Here is an 18,884-nt window from a genome sequence, read left to right on the forward strand (position 1 = left end):
CATGAACTCAGTCTGGGGTCTTTGGTGGCCTGAGGCTGGGGTCATGTGACCTGCTGACCAGACTGCAGCAGGAAGACGTCCTTCTGTTTATTTCTCCTTGTCCGTTTGTCTGTCTGCTGTCTGGTCGATGTCCTCAGAACGGTCTTTGACTGGCCCTCGCGGGTCATCGCTCATGATGCTCGTCAGCTCCTGGAAGTTCAAAGGTCAAGCTCTGACCACACAGGAAACCAAACCAGACGCTCTGTCCTTTAGTTAAGATGGACAAACATCTGGGCCGGGGGGGCAGACAGAGGTGATCAGACGTTATAAGTGAGGTGGTCCAAGACGGAAATACACACACACACACACACACACACACACACGGCCCAGTGTGAACCAAACCATACCCAAGAGACTTCCTCATAGTGAGTTATGAGTGAACTTTATGTTGAGATTGATTCAAACCAATCTTATCATAGAATCAAATCAATCAAATCAAAACAAACACCTTTATTTCTGTATGCGTTTCTTTTATTTAAGTAGGCACTTCCCATTCACACACAAAACAAGTGGAAAAACAAAGGAATAAATCACATAATCTTAACCAATGCTGCGTGTTTGTACAGAAGCACTTTGGGGTTTCAGACCGACGCTGCCTCGCATTTCCTACTGGGCTTGGACTGTTTAGTGTTACATCCAGCTCAGGCAGAGACATGTGACCTCTCAGTGACGGATGTATCACACACACACACACACTAACAACTCAAACCTGTGATGAAAACGTCCGTCTGTAAATGCAGCTTGATGTTAACACTATGGAGAACTTAAAATGTAACCATGTAAAGAACTGTGTCTGTACACGAGTGTGAACCTGTGTGTGCCTCCTAACCGTGTGTGCCTCCTAACAGCTGACCTTGACCTCCGACCTTCCTGTCATCAATATTACTCTTCCATTTCCACCAGTATAAACATTTTGATGTCTTAAGTGCATTCAACTTGGGAATATATTTAGATGATACAAGTGTATTTGTAGGAATACTACTAGACAGCAAAGAGCTCCTTTCCTGGTTATGTTTGCTCTATATGTATATACAGCTTACACACATACTGTAGGCTCTTTAAAATGTGTCTCCTCAGGACTACGAGCAACACGGCGACAAGGTACAAGCAGGAGCAACAGGAGAGAAGGGAAAAGAATCGGGGCACGTGTGATATGATGCTACGGTAGGGGAATGACAGAAGGAAGGAGTGAATGTACAGAGAATGGGGGGACCAGGTGAGGGTGCAGGGTTTAGGGTGGGGCGGTGCAGTGGGGGGTGGAGTGTTGTTTTGCTCCTTCAGGAGCTCTTCTCCTTCTCCTCAAAGTACATCTGCTCTATGCGTCTGCAGAAGGCCAGCAGGTTGCTGTGGCTCTTGATCCTCTCTGCCAGCCCGGTGCTGGTCAGTCTGGTGGTCAGGATGGTGAACAGGTGACCAAACACCAACGCATCCAACTCAGTGGGCCTGGAAGAAGCACACACACACACGCTTTGTTACTAATAAGCTGAGCCGTAAAAGTGTCTCATTTTATGGCTTTACTTCTCCATTAGCTCGTCTTCAAAAGCTTTAATCCACTCTCAGAAGCTTCTCCAGCCTGCAGGGAGCTCAATATTGGGGATAACCCTTTATTGATCAGCAACAATCTGTTAATTTTATCTCAGAGCACCACATGTCTCATCTTTCTCCTCTCCTGTGTCCCAGCAGGCAGATGGGAAAAGTACGTACTGTTTATTAAAGAAGAAGGGTTGAGTCCCCAGCCTCTGAGAGAGCGCCTGGCAGCACTGACTCACATCCTCATACACCTGAAACAAACACAAGACAGAAGTGAGTATAACGTATAATTCAGTAAAAAGCAAAGGGAGAAACACACACACCCACACACCTGCTCGAGTGTTTTGCCGCCCCAGCCGACGGCGTTCATCTTCCTGCGAACCTCCCACTGCTTCTGATACGCCAGGATGCTGTTCAGAGGCCACGAGTACGGACTGCTGTACCTGGGGCGGGAGATCTACAGGAAACAGGTTCATTACGCTAAAACTGCAGCTGTGAGTACACACACACACACACACACACACACACACACCACAACACACAACACACACCACACACCCACACACACACACACACACCTCAGTAGCCGTAGCGTCGTCACACCACTGGATGTACAACTGCAAAGGAGAGGAGAATATACTGTGAAGGTGCCAACATCTGCATGGATTGATTTTGGCTCATTATTTGTATCGAATGTGTGTGTGTGTGTGTGTGTGTGCGTGCGTGCGTGCGTGTGTGTGCGTGTGTACCTCAGCAGTCAGCAGCATGTTGTTGACCAACTCCATGTATGCTTTCATCTCAGCTCTCTGTACATCATCTAACCCATCGCTCAGAGAGTGACCCTGGAAAGAGAGAGAGAGAGATTGTGAGAGATAGAGAGACTGAGTGTGTGTGTGTGTGTGTGTGTGTGTGTGTGTGTGTGTGTGTGTGTGTGTGTGTGTGTGTGTGTGTGTGTGTGTGTGTGTCACCGACCTTTGCTTTGGTGAACTGGACTATGGGGCCCAGCTCAGACACCACCTGGTTTCCAACATGGATAAACGGAACTTTACCTGTAAAAAGAGTTGAGGAAGAGGAGGAGGAAGGAGAGGAGGAAGAGAGAGAGAACAGGAGGCAGAGCAAACATCAGCACAATTACTTTAGATTTACAGAGGGGACGTTGTACTGTAATGCTCGTGTAATGACTGTCCAGGTGTTGGAACTAGACTAGGAAAAGCGTAGGGAGGTGGAAAAGGGAAGGTGGAACTAATTGTATGTGTGTGTGCGTGTGTGTGTGTGTGTGTGTGTGTGTGTGTACTAACCAGAGGGCGACATGTACTCGGCATTCACTCGGCAAACCACCTGGACGGGCAAACTGCACATCCTGAGGTAGGCCTGCAGGGAGAGACGGGACAGACGGGGTGAGAAATACATACACACACACATACACACACAGACACACACAAAAACACACAGACACACACAGATTTACCTGAACAGCCAAAGATGAAGCACAGTCCGACAGTAGAATCTGGTCCTCTATAAAACAAAACAAAAACAGCAGAGTAAACAAACAAACACCAGTGCTCACATTTCTCTCACACACATGCTCACACACACTTACCCTTCAGCTGTTGGTATAAGGTGGCATTTTCAGGCCAGGGCTCAGCAGCTGTCGGGGTCAAAACACGCACATAAACACACATACACACACGGTGAAATACACATATATCGTACGTAAACTTCAATAATAACGATAAACAGCGTAACATCACGCGCTGACACGTAATTGTGCTCTGAGTCTAATAGTATAATAGGTGTTAGCTGACATTAGCTAGCCTGTTTAGGTAACAACAGCAGCACTTTGCGGTTTGCTGTTTGAGTGAAAACGTCACCTGCCATCTGCGACATGAAGGCCTCCGCTGCCAGAGACATGGCGCCGTTATAATGTTATTATTACGAAGTCAAAATGTGTATCAATGGTGGAATTATTTCCTCTATAGGCAAGGTTAAGGGCAAGTGCTCGTTCGGCTGTTACTGAGTGGTCCGCCCGCGTTTAATGTCCGGAGAGGAAACGTAGCCTGGCTTGTTGTGTTCCGCTTTACGCAGGCACAGAGTTGGATCAATGTAGGAAATCGAGTATTCAGCGCGTGTGCGTGCGAGTGTGTGCGAGTGTGTGCGAGTGTGTGCGAGTGTGTGCGAGTGTGTGTGTGTGTGTGTGTGTTTTTGCTGAGGTCGGTGATTTAAATCGACGCATCTTTATTTAAAAGCTGTTTAGGGGCGTGGCCATTTTTTAGTCACCGTGGTCCAGACTTTAGTATTTTTTTAATTTTTTAGGTGACCCGACTTATTCTACAATCACATCCATTTGTCTCATATTTCTCTGATTACCGGTTTGTTTTCTTCAAATACGCATGCGCTGAATCCACCAATCAATCGCCGGCTGTAATATGAACGAGCCAATCAACGCGCTGCCTCTGTTTGCTCAGTCTGTACACCTGTTAGCATACCTGCGCTGAGTCATTAGCATTCCCACACCTGTAGCTAGCCAAACGAGCTCAACGTCCAACGAAGAACTCTAAACAGAATGAAAGTTCTTAACAAAGCTAAACTGTATTAGTATTAACGTTCAGCGCCATTTCTCCGTGTTCAGTTTGGATTGAAACGCTCTGTTTTTTATGAGAAACTACCGAAGGACATATGCACCCTACGAAAGATTCCCTCACGTGACGTCACAGGAAAGCACAACTGCCCACCAGCCCAAGACCAACTCACTGTAAGTCATAATGTTTACTATTATCATTGGGGTTTTTTTGTAATGGGGTCAGTTATTAAAAGCTGTTGTTGTGATTTGCTGGCTTGCTGGTTTTGGCTAGTGTGTATGTCTAATAATCCATGGTTGGCACAGTAGGATTCTTGGATTGCTTGTCATTGTTGTCATGGTTACATTGATATCTGGTTGGTTTGGTACAGTATTTGCCTTCCTCCGTTTATATTCTGACGCTTCATCCTAAATCCGATCCTACATGCATCATATCATTTCATCTAAACTCATTTGTGATTATGAACAAACAGACACTACAAAGGTAGACTACATAGTTAATAACTGCCTGTGATCACCATCGGTAATATTTTTCAACCAAGAAGTAGCTGCAGAATACCCGCCGTCTGTCTACAATTGGCTACTATTCCTTGTAATAATAATGACTTTGCTGCAGGAAATCTGTCATCTTTCAGACTGCAGGTACTTGATAGCACCGGCAGGGGGCGGCGCTGCTCTACTGTAATGTTAAGAATATCAACGCTGTAAAAAGAAAAGAAACAAACACATAATTCAACGTGTACAAAGAGATGAGTTTGAAATTAGATAAATTATTAGTTATGATGGACACGCCCAGGCGTAAATGTTTGTATATTTTTCAGCAAAGCGCTATTTGGGATTATTAATGAAACCAAATTCAAACCATCACTTTGTTTGTTTAGTTCAGTTTGACGCTTTGTTGTCGTCAGGTTCTCTAATAACTTCCCTGAATGTGAAAACAGGAAAAATATCGTTTTGTTTTGTTCGTTTTCCTACAAAGAGTTGAAGGTGCAATCATCGACCGAACGGTTCGACTCACAACAAAGGAGCCAGACGAGTGTGTTCGCGGCTCAAATCTATAAAACTCAGCACTGCGGCGTCTAGATGCGTTTGGTCGAGTGGATATTTGGGGGTTTTGTCTCTCTGCTCAGGTTTATGGCGGTGCAGCGGTGATGGATCTTGCACATTTCACGTCTCGAGCAGAAGCCTCCAATTACTGGCTGTCCCGTGTGTGTGTGTGTGTGTGTGTGTGTGTGTGTGTGTGTGTGTGTGTGTGTGTGTGTGTGTGTGTGTGTGTGTGTGTGTAGCCGAAAATGCTCCATCCCAATGTCACGCTGTGCGTAAATGATCCGTAAAACTCGTATAAGAATTAGATGACGGAGACTTTCTCCATTGTAAAATAGTCATATCCACTATTTCATATCAATAAACCCAAAACAAACGCGCATTAAATCACCAGCCTCCAGCTCTCTATTGGACCTTAAGTCTCATGTTATTCGATTCCAATATGTAAAAGCAGCAGCAGCCTTCTCGTCATCCCTGCAGGCAACCGCAGAGTAGTTTGAGATGTTCCTTCTGGCCGGACACACACACACACACACACACACACACACACACACACACACACACACACACACGACACCGGAGATACATAAGCTAACTGAGGCTGTAACCAAACACTTAAAAGGACGATAGATAATCATTTATCTGTGGAATAAATGTTGGATCTCCCCTCCGGATGAAGTCGTCACATTCAAACAGAGTCTCTGTTGAAACATTAGAGGAATCAGCTATTTGTCTTGGCTGGATAGGTTAGCAGTCATAGATCATATGTAACGGAACATCACGCTTTACACGCGCTGGATATTTAGCTGGTAGCCCAGAATAAGTGTGGATTGGCGTTTGCTCAAGCACAATAGTCATAATTCCAGTAATACTATTAATAATAACCCTGTTTTCGTGCGCTGTTGTAATGATGATTATAGTATCTGGAAATTTGGACAGAGTGAGACCTCCTTGCTTCTTTCTGCGGCCAAAAGAAGAGAGAGCCAAACACGATAATGACGCCTGTCCACCGCTTATAAGTCATGTTTCTACGTCACGTCCGTGGCTCCCAACACACACGCATTGACCACCACCGCCACATAACCAGAAAGAGCCATCTATCCTCCTGTGTGTGTGTGTGTGTGTGTGTGTGTGTGTGTGTGTGTGTGTGTGTGTGTGTGTGTGTGTGTGTGTGTGTGTGTGTGTGTGTGTGTGTGTGTGTGTGTGTGTGTGTGTGTGTGTGTACCAAATGCTAACCCAAGACGTTGATATAATAATTAGAAGTTGTGGCATTTTTTTAATTGTTTTATTTTCATCTAAGTATTTTATCAAAACATTTCCACATATAAAAGTATTGCAATAAAAAACACATGTAAAGATCAGAGATAATACTCGCTACAAAGAATAAAATATGTTTCTAAATAATACAGACAAAATAAGTACTGTGTATAGAATCAATAGCATATAAACTGGACTCAAACAAATGAACTCTTTTTTTAAATGCAACATTGGCTATTTCAGAGTTATTTTTATTTTAAACCCCTCAGTGTTTAATAAAATGAAAGAAAAAAAAACGCTTCTTAAAGTTCCTTCCGTTGCAACCATGTAACCCTGAGAGTAGAAATGGAATTTATCGTGCGTAAAATCCGGAAACCTACAATTTGGTCGTTTATTTTTATTTTTATTTCCCCGAAGACATGTAAACGTTCGCCATTTAGATAAAATGAGTCTTGTACGCTTAATGTAAAGCCCGGACGTAATCTATTTTATTTTGGATGTTCGACTACGCAAGAAATAAAAGTTAAAATACTGTTTCTCCTCATTATGTCTGGTTCTCTATTGCAGGTTGTTGTACACATGTGTTGTAATTCCTTTATGTCATAAATCTACCCGGTTGTTGTGTTTTCTCAGTTTGTGGAAGCAACATTTTGGTCGTGTGCATATTCAAAAATGAGTTCACCATTTAGGTAGCTATAGTATAAAAACCCTGTATTGTGTTTACCCTGTAAAAACAAAACCCTGTTTTCTCCATGAGACACATTCGTCTCCTCATTCACTCAGAGCCATTTTCCTTGTGAGAACTGAAAAATGCTGTAGCATAATTAAAGAATTCCCTTTAAAATATCGTCATATAGCCCAAGCAGGATGTCTACAATCTGGAATTTGAGGTAAAACTTAAAAGACATTCATGAATTAAATATGAGAGCGGAGAACCTCTGACCAAAGCGATATTTAAAAATCAGGCTAAATACATTCCGCTTTTCGCATAGATAATAGTCCATAATTTAAGACATTTTAAAGCTGTTTCGGGCCTGCAGACACTCCGGATCATCTCGGAGCGTGAAGGCGCCAACACGGCAGATGCTGAACCCCATCATGGCCAAACTCTGTTCCTACCATGCGGCTCTCACACAGCGATCACCGCTTTTACGCTGGTGTCGCTGTCGTTGTTGTTATTATTATTGTTGTTGTTGTCTGTGCTCTTCTTGTTCTTGCTCCGTCCTTTGGTGTTGGGCAGCTTGTTGTCCTTCTTCCAGCGCATGCGCCGGTTCTGGAACCACACCTTCACCTGGCGCTCGGACAGGCAGAGTGTGTGAGCCACCTCCACCCGGCGGCGGCGCGTCAGGTAGCGGCTGAAGTGGAACTCCTTCTCCAGCTCCAGGACCTGCTGCCTGGTGTAGGCCGTCCGCAGCCGCTTGGGCTCCGGGCCCACGTGATTAGGGTTCACTGTAAACAAAGACAGAGAGACAGGCTGATGCATTAACCCTCTGATGCTTTATCCTTCTGATGCTTCATCCCTCTAGTGCACACAATACAATATTTCATGACGTTTTTCTAGTTTTAACATAAACACAGGCATTGTATTGTCTGAAGTGAAATATGGTCGTTACTGTACTAATAATCCGTAATAATTGAGTGTGAACCTTCACTTGTGGTTGACTGCATAGGCCTCCAAAACGATTATTTTTTAGATTTTAACATAGCACATCAAAGATGCGCAATCGCACGCGTACTCACACGCGCGCGCGCGCGCGCGCACACACACACACACACACACACACACACACACACACACACACACACACACACCACGGCAGAGTCATAAAACTTTATAGGGGTTGTAATTCTCCCTGCCTCTCACTGAGACCATAAATAACTCAACAGCCAAAAACACCATTCACAAATGGACAAAAACACAAGAAAGAAAGAGAGAGAGAAAAAGCATGAAAGAAAGACGATAAAATATGTGAAGAACCGAAATCATAGATACACTGATAGTGTGTGTGAGACAGATAGTGATAGAAAGATGTGTGTGCGTGTGTGTGTATGTGTGTGTGTGAATCCTCATCTCACCATGGGCGATGTGCACTTTCTTCATCCACGGGTAGACAACAATGGGCGGCTTGTCCTTGCCTTGGTAGGCCGCTTTCCTCTGCACCTGAGCGGGCTTCGTGCAGGTCACCCAGGTCTGGCACTGCAGGTCACCGGCGGCGAAGCGCTCTTTGGCGTGGCCACCCGCTTCCCTGTATCCCGGGAAAGCGCCCTGGGGCTCCGAGTGGTCCTCCGCATCCTCCCGACGGCTCTCCTGCGAAGAGTGTTGATAGCCGGTTTGTTGTGGTGTGTATGGAGGCGGAGGGGGATGCATGTGCTGGTAGCCCCCTCCATAACTACCACTGTCCTGGGGGTTGTTGTAATACCCCCCTTGGTCACTAAAATTACTGTAATCTTCTTCACAAGGCGGGAACTGCGGCTCAGCATATTTACAGCTCACCACGTAGGACTCCATGATTGATTTATAGCGAGGCTAGTAGGAGAATACTAATTTTTCTTTCTCTCCCCTCTCTCTGTCTCTTTTTCCCCCTCTGGCATCAAGCCATCCTACGGCTGTCAAATAGACGGACGGCCGCGCGGGCCACGTGACCCCGCCGCCAGCCAATGGAAGGCCGCGCATCGCAGTTGTTTATGTCAGACGTAATGGGATAATTTGAAGGAGGAGAGGGTGGGGGGGTGGAAATGCTCATTATAGGCCTAATGAAGAATTGCTTGCGGGGAGCAAATGGCTAAGATAAGTTGTTTGTTCGTCTTTTGAAAACAACGTTACATCATTTCATCATTAATTTCATCAACCTGACTGCTGCAGCCAATTAAAACAGAAGTTCTATCTATCTATCTATCTATCTATCTATCTATCTATCTATCTATCTATCTATCTATCTATCTATCTATCTATCTATCTATCTATCTATCTATCTATCTATCTATCTGTCCATCCATCCATCCATCCATCCATCCATCCTCCCTCTTCTCTCTATCCGCCCCTCCCCCTCACGCACGCCACCTATTGAATAGCGCGGACTGTAGATTTATGACTTTTAGCTGACTGGCTTTCACCCCCACACAGATGGCCTGGGCTGAAAAATTAATCTCGCCCATATTGAGGTGCCGGCGGGGCCATATTTGGCCTTGTGGCGAGTCAAAGGACGCACAACAAAACGTGACCGGTCAGAAAGGCCTCCGATAAGAGAATGGGATAAAAGGCTCCCAGACAGTGACTAGTAGTTGGCTTTGTTAGGCCCGGGGTCACCCCGAGGTGCCCCCTTCACCACCGCCACCTCGGCTTCTAAAGGAGAGAAACAAAAATGCATTGCTGGGCTTAAAAAATGATGCAAAAAGCAGCTTGGCCAAAGACAAACTGCGTCAGGGCTTAAAAAATGAAGTTAGATTACTCTGGATGCTAAATCGACATAGGTGAAAGAGATAAGTGGGAATATGCAAAACTTTAGAGCCCCCACACAGAGTGAAAGGCTTGTGTTCAGCGCACGGTGAATATTTCTTTGTTTTTATAAAATGGGCTCATCTCTATGCAGAACGCTGGAGCGCATTACTATGCCAAAGTCTACAAATCGTCTCTGCAGTTACCATAAATCCGTCCTTGTATGTGCATTTTGATTTCCAAGCGTCCGGCCGTGGCTGCAGAAGCTCTCTGTGATGTGGACGGCGAGCCAAAACCTCCCAGATCCGTGTGAACCACTTCAGATATAACCCGTATGTTAATATAAAGAGAGGGAGAGTGACGGTAAAATGTTCCGTTCCTGCATGTTATTGGTAAAATATTTTTGCATGGGTGCATGGGCGACTGAACGAAACTTAACGAGTTTAATTTACTCATTAAAGCTCAAAAGTTAAAAGCGGCATACATTTCAAAACGAACAAAAATAAAATCTAAACACAAAATGACTGAATTTAGCGATCACACATTTAAGTTGTTTCTTTCAAATCTACAGAATGTATGAATAACAATAGCAGATTGTATACGATAGCTGCTCTGTGTGTGTGTGTGTGTGTGTGTGTGTGTGTGTGTGTGTGTGTGTGTGTGTGTGTGTGTGTGTGTGTGTGTGTGTGTGTGTGTGTGTGTGTGTGTGTGTGTGTGGTTTCATAAGCATGCATTGGAGCCACATAGAAGTGGTGCAGGAACAAGCATTTCAAAAGGCTCTGAACTCAGGCCACCACTGCAGCACTATGCTTTATAAATGATACAGTATGTACATATTATAGCAACATAATAACTGTTTGATATAGAAACAAACCAAATCTGTGAATAAGAGCAGAAGAAACACAATAGAGCAAATACATATAGAAATACATACAGTATGAACACAAAAAGATGTACATCTATAGTGTGTCATAGGTCAAAGTTGATATCTGTTAGGGAAACACACTGCTTACAGTTCTCTAAGCTGAGGTTTCTAAAAGGGTGAGGAAGAAGTAATTGAGGTCCCCGCAGCCAAGATGTTGATCAAGGCAGCTACCTCAACCAACAACCAGAGGTGTTACATAGCAAACCAGTATTCATGAATTTATCTTCAGTATTAATCTGTATAATGACAATGAGTGACCGTTTGCTTCAACAATTACTACCAAGGTGCCACTGAGCAAGGCATGACATGTATGGGGGGCAAGTGGCAACTTACAGTGTTCTGCTGGTTTAATTGAAAGTAATCAACATCAGCATTAACATTTAGGAGTTTAATGAATTGATTATCATCATATCTGATCTACTCATCTGTATTTACAGTCCTGCATTGTAAATCTGTGAAAAACAATCTTATTTATACACACTAATAAACTACAACTGTATTATTGCAGCCATCGTGTCAGCAACCTTTCGGTGTAGCCTGAGTCTGCAAATATACAGACACTTCTTGCCAATATCCTTCCCCAAAACATCCTAATGTGTACAGGCAGGAGAGATGGATTTGCCATCTGCAGTCGGGCAGCAAAGGCAGAAGGAACGGGAAATGAAACTTATGTCTTTGCTTTGAACACAGTGAACTGGATGCCACCAGCCCCAGGGGATTAAGACTGACAGGAGACAGTAGCATTATTTTGTTTAGCCTCACTGTGTGCTCGTTGCCTCACTGAGCTGCTCAGTGCTCAGCTTTACAGTTAGCAGTTGCATAACTGGGCTCTGCAGTGAAGAAAAAATGAAGAAAGTTGAAGAATGCACAACTGGAGAAGTGAATGTAAAATCAGTACAATAAGCAGAGGCATGGAAAGTCATCAGTATTCTGTACCATTGCTTGCCAGGAGTTTGATGGATGATTAGTCATCGCCCATAGACTCCCCTAGAACCCAATCTGTGACTGAGGCAGCTCCACACACATTCGGTTCTACAGGGTATATATAGGCGAAGGCTGGCTCCATATAGCTGCATGCTGAGGACTTGATCAGTCGTTGACACACGTGTACACTCATTGAGAGATTCCAGGACATTGTTACTATTACTCTCTTGCTTGCTTGCTAAAATCATGACAGGACTTAAGCTCACCACTCAACCCAACCCATCTCCCTCCACGTGCACGTTCCTCTTCGTTCAACGTGCGATGAATCAGTGTCATTGTGTAATTTATTGAAACCATTAAAAGTGATGTAGCATCATGTAGCATTTTGACATCAATAACTCATTATGGTCTACCACATTAATTTTGATACATTAGTGTAATTACCACGAGCAACTGAAACCACGATCAAGGAGGCTTGAAGCTATAACAGGGTGCTGTGTGCTCTATAGTGGAAAGGTGCTGTGTTATTTGCTGTATCTGCAGCAATGTGGGGCCATTTATAGAAAGGATGGCAGGCAGCTATTCTACGAGGTGGCAGGGAGTTCAAGATTTGGTCTGAGTTTGTTCGTGCTGTGACAATCAACTTATGACCTCTAATTGGCAGAAAATCCCCCCCAGAAAATAGTCCCTGATGTAATGATACTGCCAGGTTGTCTATGTTATTACCAACTGCACTTGCACATCCACAATACTCAAACCAACATTATCAAACCACTTAAACCATGTTTTGGTGACTTTATCTTGAATATTCTCTCCTTTTATTCTCCGCCCTTGTTTTGATCTTCACCATATCCAGAGGAAATATTTGTCTTTAAGTTGATTGATAATTTCACCTGCAGCTAACTGGTTAACTTCACCTGCGTTATCAGAGCACATTTGTTGTAAATGCATGTTGTGGGTTGTTGAAGACAGTGGAGGGGCAACCGTATAATGAACTTGAACTAAAAGAGGGTAAAATATTTGCAGAAACGCAGAGTCCTGCTGTGTTCATGAGCCTTTAGCATTGAGGAGAAATCTCTTTTCTGTTCATATAGCCTTGTATATTTTCCTTATTACCTCATTTTTGAAACTTTAGGTGCAGGCTAGGCTAGGAACGTTTTGTCTTCAGGCTGCACTTGGCAGTTCTCCAAATACACCAGTCACTTTCGCCATTTCACCAGTTGGCTGGGCTGTAAGGGCAGAATGGAGCCGCCAAATGATGGCTGTTCACCTGCCAAACTTGATTGTAAAGAAAACAACCTACCAGCTGCACTGCAAATGTGCACCAGCATGCAAGGCTGCAGTGGTTAATGGTTGTTTCCCAGCCTGGTCTGAAACGCAGATTTGTTCTTAACGATCACTGACTTGAAAGGCAAAATACACTGGAATGAATGCATGTTGGGTAAAGTTTCCCATAGGTTCCCATGTGCCACCCCTGCTGTGTCTTACTGCCCACTTATCTTGTTTTTAGAAACCTAAACAGTGTGATATTATTACACAACCCCACTACTCCAATAACATTAGAGCTGTCAAGCATGTACTGGACAGTTGCATACTAGGTATTACATTTCCCAGTTTTGCTAAAGAGGCCAATTTCCCTGTGGTGGAGCAGGCACTTTTGTGTTTACACTGACAAAATTCCCATGGCCATTTGTTGTGGGCAGGCTTGCAAAAAAACACCACAGAGGAAAAAAACAACAACTAGGGATCTTTTATTGTTAAAGCAAGATTTTTCTACCCCATCTCAAGCAACTGACACGCTGTTCAATGAGGTTCTCATTTCGCAGCCTATAGATGTGTGAGGTTTGATTCATTATTGATTTGCCTGCTTAATGAAATGGCAGGGCTGAGTCATCGATCTGGGCAGAAATCTATTCACTTTGGGACGATTAATCCATGCCTTCAGTAGGAAAAAAGGGGCTACGAGCCGATACTTTCATTTTTCACGATGATTCCGACTCAAATTCTTAAGTTAAATAGAGTTTTGAACACAGGAGTCATTAGCGCGCCCCCCCTGAATGGGACTCCCTGCCCCTGAGCTTTGGCGGACTCCTTCTTTTCTCAAAGGCAGCGGCAACAACGGGAGTGACGCCGTGGCTTTTAAAGCGCATTCTTCCCTATAAGAATGTAGCCTATAGCTGCCGTCGGGTCGCTCAGGGGTCAATCAGAAGCGTTGACCGCGGCGTCACCGGTCCATTAGTCCTCGCGCTGCATGGACGGGGCCACGCATGCATGGGGCCCGCGCGCGAGGGTCCACGCAGAGTTCACGAGGCCTGCGGGAGTCACTAAGCTATTGTCTCTCTCTCTTTCTCTCTCCCTCTCTCATTTACACTTAGGGAACCTGGATTTAAATATGAAACTCGATGAAAATTATGACCTAATCTGTAGGTGTAACTGATTAATTTGTAACTTTTCGCCTCACGTGTTCTTACTTTATGGACACATTTACTCTTACATGCAGAGGTTATGTATCCGAGGTTATGTCACGCGCTCTTGTGTAAGTCCTCGTCATCAATTATTGGTGGAATAATGGATTAATGTCGTCTTTCTTGAGGCTCAGGCTGCACACTAAGGCGATATCACTGGGTCCGTTCCTGTGCTCTAACTCCCTTATATAATAAATAACATTTTGACATATAATTCTAGACTTAGCTGTGATTTATATTCAGTGAATTCTGTAATTTTACTGGAAGGCCTCGCTTTAAGATTACTTGGCCTTGAAGGTCACAAGCACATAAGCTTAAATCTAAAGTTTACAGCCTATATAAGCAGCTATATTGTCTTCATCTTAAATGTACCTCTGTTGTATATAAAGCCATTCAGACGTGGCTTTTCTTTCGGAGGTCGTTTCACTTTTTCATCTTAGACAGGCTGACCGCCGGCTCACCCCTCCGCCCCCGGCCCTCTGCCGGGTCAAAGCCGAGCTGAGAGCAGCTTTAACCCGGTTTGGACATTAACTGCGACCTCCAACCCTGGGAAACCGCGCGCACGCACACCGTCTCGGCCTGCGCGTATTCTAACTGTAAATTGACTTCACAAGGTTTAAAATGAACCTCTGGAAAATCAACCGCTGTATTTAACCTTTCGTTTGATTGAATGATACCTGGTTATATGCGATGCTATGGAAGGTTACAGAGAAATCAGAATATAATACAGTATTTACATCGACATTTAAGATATGGGTGTTTTAAAACATCAATAATATTACAGAATACTAACTAAGTGGAAAAACACGCGTAAGCTGCGTTGAACCTAATTACCCATTGAAAAATGGTGTTGCGCTTAAATGCAAGCAGCAGAAACACGTCTCTTATTTTCAGCGATGATGTCATTGAATCTTTTATTTTTTGTAGATCTGCAGATCATTTCTAGACCTATATGTCAGGTATGAGTTGCACCATTTTTTATTGATTTTATCGAAACAAATGTTTGCACCAAATGCTATTGCAATAAAAAAAGTAAACCTTGGCCACCATCCAATCTGCCTGCCCGTCATCCAAACGGACTTTCTGATTAAAACATATTTATTATCGAGGCTCATATTTTATCAATAGGCCTCTAGACCATATTTTCAATGTTTGGCTTGAGCCTTTATACAAAGATCGATACCAGTATCTCTTTCTTTGGCCTGATGTGATTATTGAGCGTCTGCTGTAGCTGCGGTTGGAATAATAAAAACCCTCGCTGTCATATAAAGTGATGTTATATTGGTCTTTTCTCGCGTCTGTTTATGCAGTCGAGAGGCTCAGCATCAACAAGGAAGCGCTATAAATTTTAACAACCCGAGTAAGCGGCATAACTCACGGTAACCCCGAGTGTGTTTACATGTCCTCAGTCCTGCAGCGATGGAGATCAGGAATTGAGTTTCGTTTTGGCCAACAAGACATTTGACAATAACGACTGGTGGTCCTAAAGATGCCAAGTCAAAGCCTGACCACAAATCAGCAGAACTAATATAAAATAATGTCAACAGAAGCTGGTTTTCACTATTGTGATAAATAATACCAAAATGTACTTTTTGAAATTACTGTTATTGTTATTATTGTTATTATCGCTTTTTAGACTTTAAGATTTTGATTTATATTGACCTGATAATCCCCAACATACGGAACAGATTTTCTTGAGCCGCTTCAGAAAGTAAGGATATACGTGCACACACACAAACACACGCAGAAAAAAATTCCAAAGATCAAGTAACCCATTTGGAATCCGACAGACATGCATGTAAAAGTCAGTGAAATGTTTATATAAATAGTATCCCACGTGTAATTGCACACATAAATTCATCTGCACTGTGACTTATTCCTTTTGTAATATTGGTCTCACAGTCCTTTCGAAAAAATGTTTGTTTTTAAGTACCCGTTTTATTCCAAATTAAGTCTAGTTTGTATATCTGTGATGACGTTTTTACCCCTAACCCGCTTTGAATGTCCCTAACTAGAGTCTGCGGGTCATTAGAGCAGAAAGTGTCGCTGCAGGGGAGAAACGATAATAAGACCATAATATCATAACCACATTGAACCTGCGGTGCGTCCTTTCCTCCGTCACTGTAAGGACCCTCTGGGTCACCAAACCACCGCTTTAATTGAGGAAACCCCCCTCGGCCCCTCCTGCCCCTCACACTCATAACTTCATATCGGTGCCAAATATGAAAACAAGAGTCACTTACTTGCTGGGTTCTATTCTCGCGTTAAAGCACGCAGGTTAGGGTTAAGATCCCGTGGTTCGGAGCCGGAGCCGGACGGTGTCGGCTGCTCCTCCTCGGCCGCACAAAGAGCATTCTGTTGATTTCAGATAAATATCGGCCAGCAGACCCATCTGGCCGGCCGGTCACTATTCAGTGTGAGTTATATTTTGGGGCTTGTCAACCCTCCGGCAATAAAACACACTTTATTACCGTCACGTGCTCCTTTTTTCCGCTGCTCCCACGCGGGTTCATAAATTATTAGGCCCCGCAGCGCGAGCCACTTGATTCGATAATGGCGTCAAAGGAAAAAAAAGCCTTTTATCTTTAGCAGTTTTTTTGTTTTTTTTGCTGTTGTTGGTTTAATAAAACGTTGCGTTCATTTGTTCAATTGAGAGATTTCAGTGATTGTGATTATTAGCGATTCATTTTCTTTAAATTGTACTTAGATTTAGCTTCGTTGAAGGGCAGCAGGACATATTTCTGGAAACAATTAAGTGGACATTTTTCTGTAATTGCGTTGCATGAATTTGCTACAGTGTCTCGTTTCCATGTTGTTTCTGTTAAGAGCGTTTTGGCCAAAAACTATATTTGGGTGAGGCACATTCTTTTTCTAATAATGTTGATCATCGTGAAGTGATATTTCGTGGCATCAGCATTAAAATGTGTCCTGATGGGCTCAGTGTGGTCGCAGTGTTGTTGGATGTGTGTGTGTGTCCTGCAGACTTTTCCTTGAAAACACCCAGAGACTAAACGCTGGGTGCATTTTTCCGGATGTTCCTGGAATGTTGTTTGGAACATTTGTTTCCTGCTTTGATTTCCGTAAAAGGGGAGCAATAAAACCATAAACAGGCTCTGTACAAACACACTGTGTGTGTGTCTGTGTGTGTGCCTGTGTGAGTGTAAGTGTCAAACTGGACACCGCTTTGCTTGTTTTCGCACTGCTGCGGCTGCTGAGGACATCAGCATGAAAACATGAAACCACGTTATCCAACACTAAAAAGTACAAATATTGCAAGTCCAAGCAGATAAAAGCGGAGCGGCACATTTATTATTGGTATAGTAGTACTGCGGATTTGTAACTATACGCCCTGAAAGTCTCAATGTGACATGTAGTAAGCGTGTGATTTCTGTGCTAAAATCAAATCCGTGTCTTGTCCGTTTGTAGAGACAACACGCCACTCTGCTCCGTGATTTACACCGTCCTGGCTTCCTGCCTAATAACGCCTCCTAGCTGCTGAGGCTTAAATCACGGCCCAGCCAGACAAAGCGTCCCGGGGAAGGGAGGGGGGGAGGGAGGCCGCTCTGCCAGAGGTGCATCCGAGGTAACGGTTAAGAGAGAGAGAGAGAGAGAGAGGTGTCCTCATGAGCCCTGGGCACGACGGAATGGAGTACAAGGGGAGGAAGACGCGCAATGTTAACCGAGCTTGAATGGGGTTGTTGATAAGTCAGCCTACGGGGGGAGATGTCGGAGTCACCGCCTAGTCTGTGGCGCCCTCTAGCGACCAAAGAAGACAGCCCCCAAATACGTCATTAACATAACGGGGTGTAAAATGGGCCCGTTGATGACACGAACTATGAGCAGCAGTTCATGTTAACGCCTTAAGTCGTAATGTAAGGAGGTTATATATTTAACATGACCCTCCACGTCTCTTCTGCTGTTCCTTAACGTAAAACAAAAGCCTTTTACTGGACATATAACATATAAACACAAACAAAATACTCTGTTACTACTACTGTTAAACATTCATGCTGGAAACAAATGTATTTGATCCAGTGAGTCTTTGTTAGCAGACATTTGCTGTCTGCGCTGCATTGTGGCACAGACTCTAGGCTGAACAGCGCCCTCTGGTGGCGCATTGGGATCATAGCCGTTTTGGCGTAAAAGCTCACACCCTGACGCCCATCCTACTCTTTTACATCACATATCAAAGCAAAATAATCCACAGTGGCACGAGACGCGTTCGATCCCCCACAAAGTGACGTTATTATGATATACTGAGACAATGGCAGTTTAATAATCACAATCTAATTAATGCAAAAATGTGAATAAAATCAAGATGAGGCAACGTAATCAATACCAATATCAATCATTGATGAGCTCATATTGTCCTATCTATCCCTTTATAGGCTTGTATCATCTAATATTACCATCACATCTCCCATTGCATGAATCATTGCCATATTTATTGATCTGCAAGTATCTCACATCATCACGTCTTTGAGGTTTAAATACTTCTCATATTAAACGCCCCTTAAATACTCATTAATAATCGTCAGCATGAAGCTCACACAAACCTGCTGTTGGCCTTCAGCTTCGGAGACGTCCAACCGCACATGAGGTCTCTGCAGCGTCCTGCAGGGACAGAGACATGGAGATGTTTGATATAGACAGGCAGATGCAGAGAAACACACACACACACTTTAG

The 18,884-nt window shown here is 43.8% G+C and overlaps 2 protein-coding genes and 1 long non-coding RNA gene across 3 annotated transcripts in view; 1 reads left to right on the forward strand and 2 right to left on the reverse strand.

Moving 5' to 3' along the window:
• Positions 1-498: 498 nt before the first annotated feature.
• On the reverse strand, positions 499-3,616 carry mtx2 (metaxin 2). Its single transcript, XM_076160473.1, has 10 exons — positions 3,441-3,616; positions 3,170-3,217; positions 3,038-3,084; positions 2,868-2,940; positions 2,542-2,618; positions 2,319-2,411; positions 2,148-2,186; positions 1,901-2,026; positions 1,744-1,820; positions 499-1,482 (listed from the first exon to the last, which is right to left on the reverse strand). The coding sequence occupies exons 1-10, from the start codon at positions 3,478-3,480 to the stop codon at positions 1,317-1,319; spliced, it is 786 nt and encodes a 261-aa protein (XP_076016588.1). The 5' UTR covers positions 3,481-3,616; the 3' UTR covers positions 499-1,316.
• Positions 3,617-4,055: 439 nt separating this feature from the next.
• The window catches only part of LOC143008627 (uncharacterized), a 36,957-nt gene continuing 22,128 nt past the window's right edge, over positions 4,056-18,884 (forward strand). The window contains exon 1 of the long non-coding RNA XR_012964615.1: positions 4,056-4,321. This is a non-coding gene — a long non-coding RNA (uncharacterized LOC143008627). The remainder of the gene's footprint in view (positions 4,322-18,884) is intronic.
• LOC143008577 (homeobox protein Hox-D4b-like) lies at positions 6,544-8,963 on the reverse strand. The gene is made up of 2 exons (XM_076160398.1): positions 8,525-8,963; positions 6,544-7,897 (listed from the first exon to the last, which is right to left on the reverse strand). The coding sequence occupies exons 1-2, from the start codon at positions 8,955-8,957 to the stop codon at positions 7,578-7,580; spliced, it is 753 nt and encodes a 250-aa protein (XP_076016513.1). The 5' UTR covers positions 8,958-8,963; the 3' UTR covers positions 6,544-7,577.

The sequence above is a fragment of the Genypterus blacodes genome, unplaced genomic scaffold (assembly GCF_046128005.1).
Source record: "Genypterus blacodes isolate CSIRO-AG114 ecotype Tasmania unplaced genomic scaffold, CSIRO-AGI_Gbla_v1 ptg000105l_1, whole genome shotgun sequence".
Classification (NCBI taxonomy): Eukaryota; Metazoa; Chordata; class Actinopteri; order Ophidiiformes; family Ophidiidae; genus Genypterus; species Genypterus blacodes.

Coding starts and splice junctions, on each gene's coding strand:
- mtx2 (XM_076160473.1), bottom strand. CDS start 3,480: ATGTCTCTGGCAGCGGAGGCCTTCATGTCGCAGATGGCAG. Junction 2,619..2,867: donor CGAGTACATGTCGCCCTCTG/GTTAGTACACAC, acceptor CTCTTTTTACAG/GTAAAGTTCCGTTTATCCAT. Junction 2,027..2,147: donor ACGACGCTACGGCTACTGAG/GTGTGTGTGTGT, acceptor TGTTTCCTGTAG/ATCTCCCGCCCCAGGTACAG.
- LOC143008577 (XM_076160398.1), bottom strand. CDS start 8,957: ATGGAGTCCTACGTGGTGAGCTGTAAATATGCTGAGCCGCAGTTCCCG. Junction 7,898..8,524: donor GAAAGTGCACATCGCCCATG/GTGAGATGAGGA, acceptor CTTTGTTTACAG/TGAACCCTAATCACGTGGGC.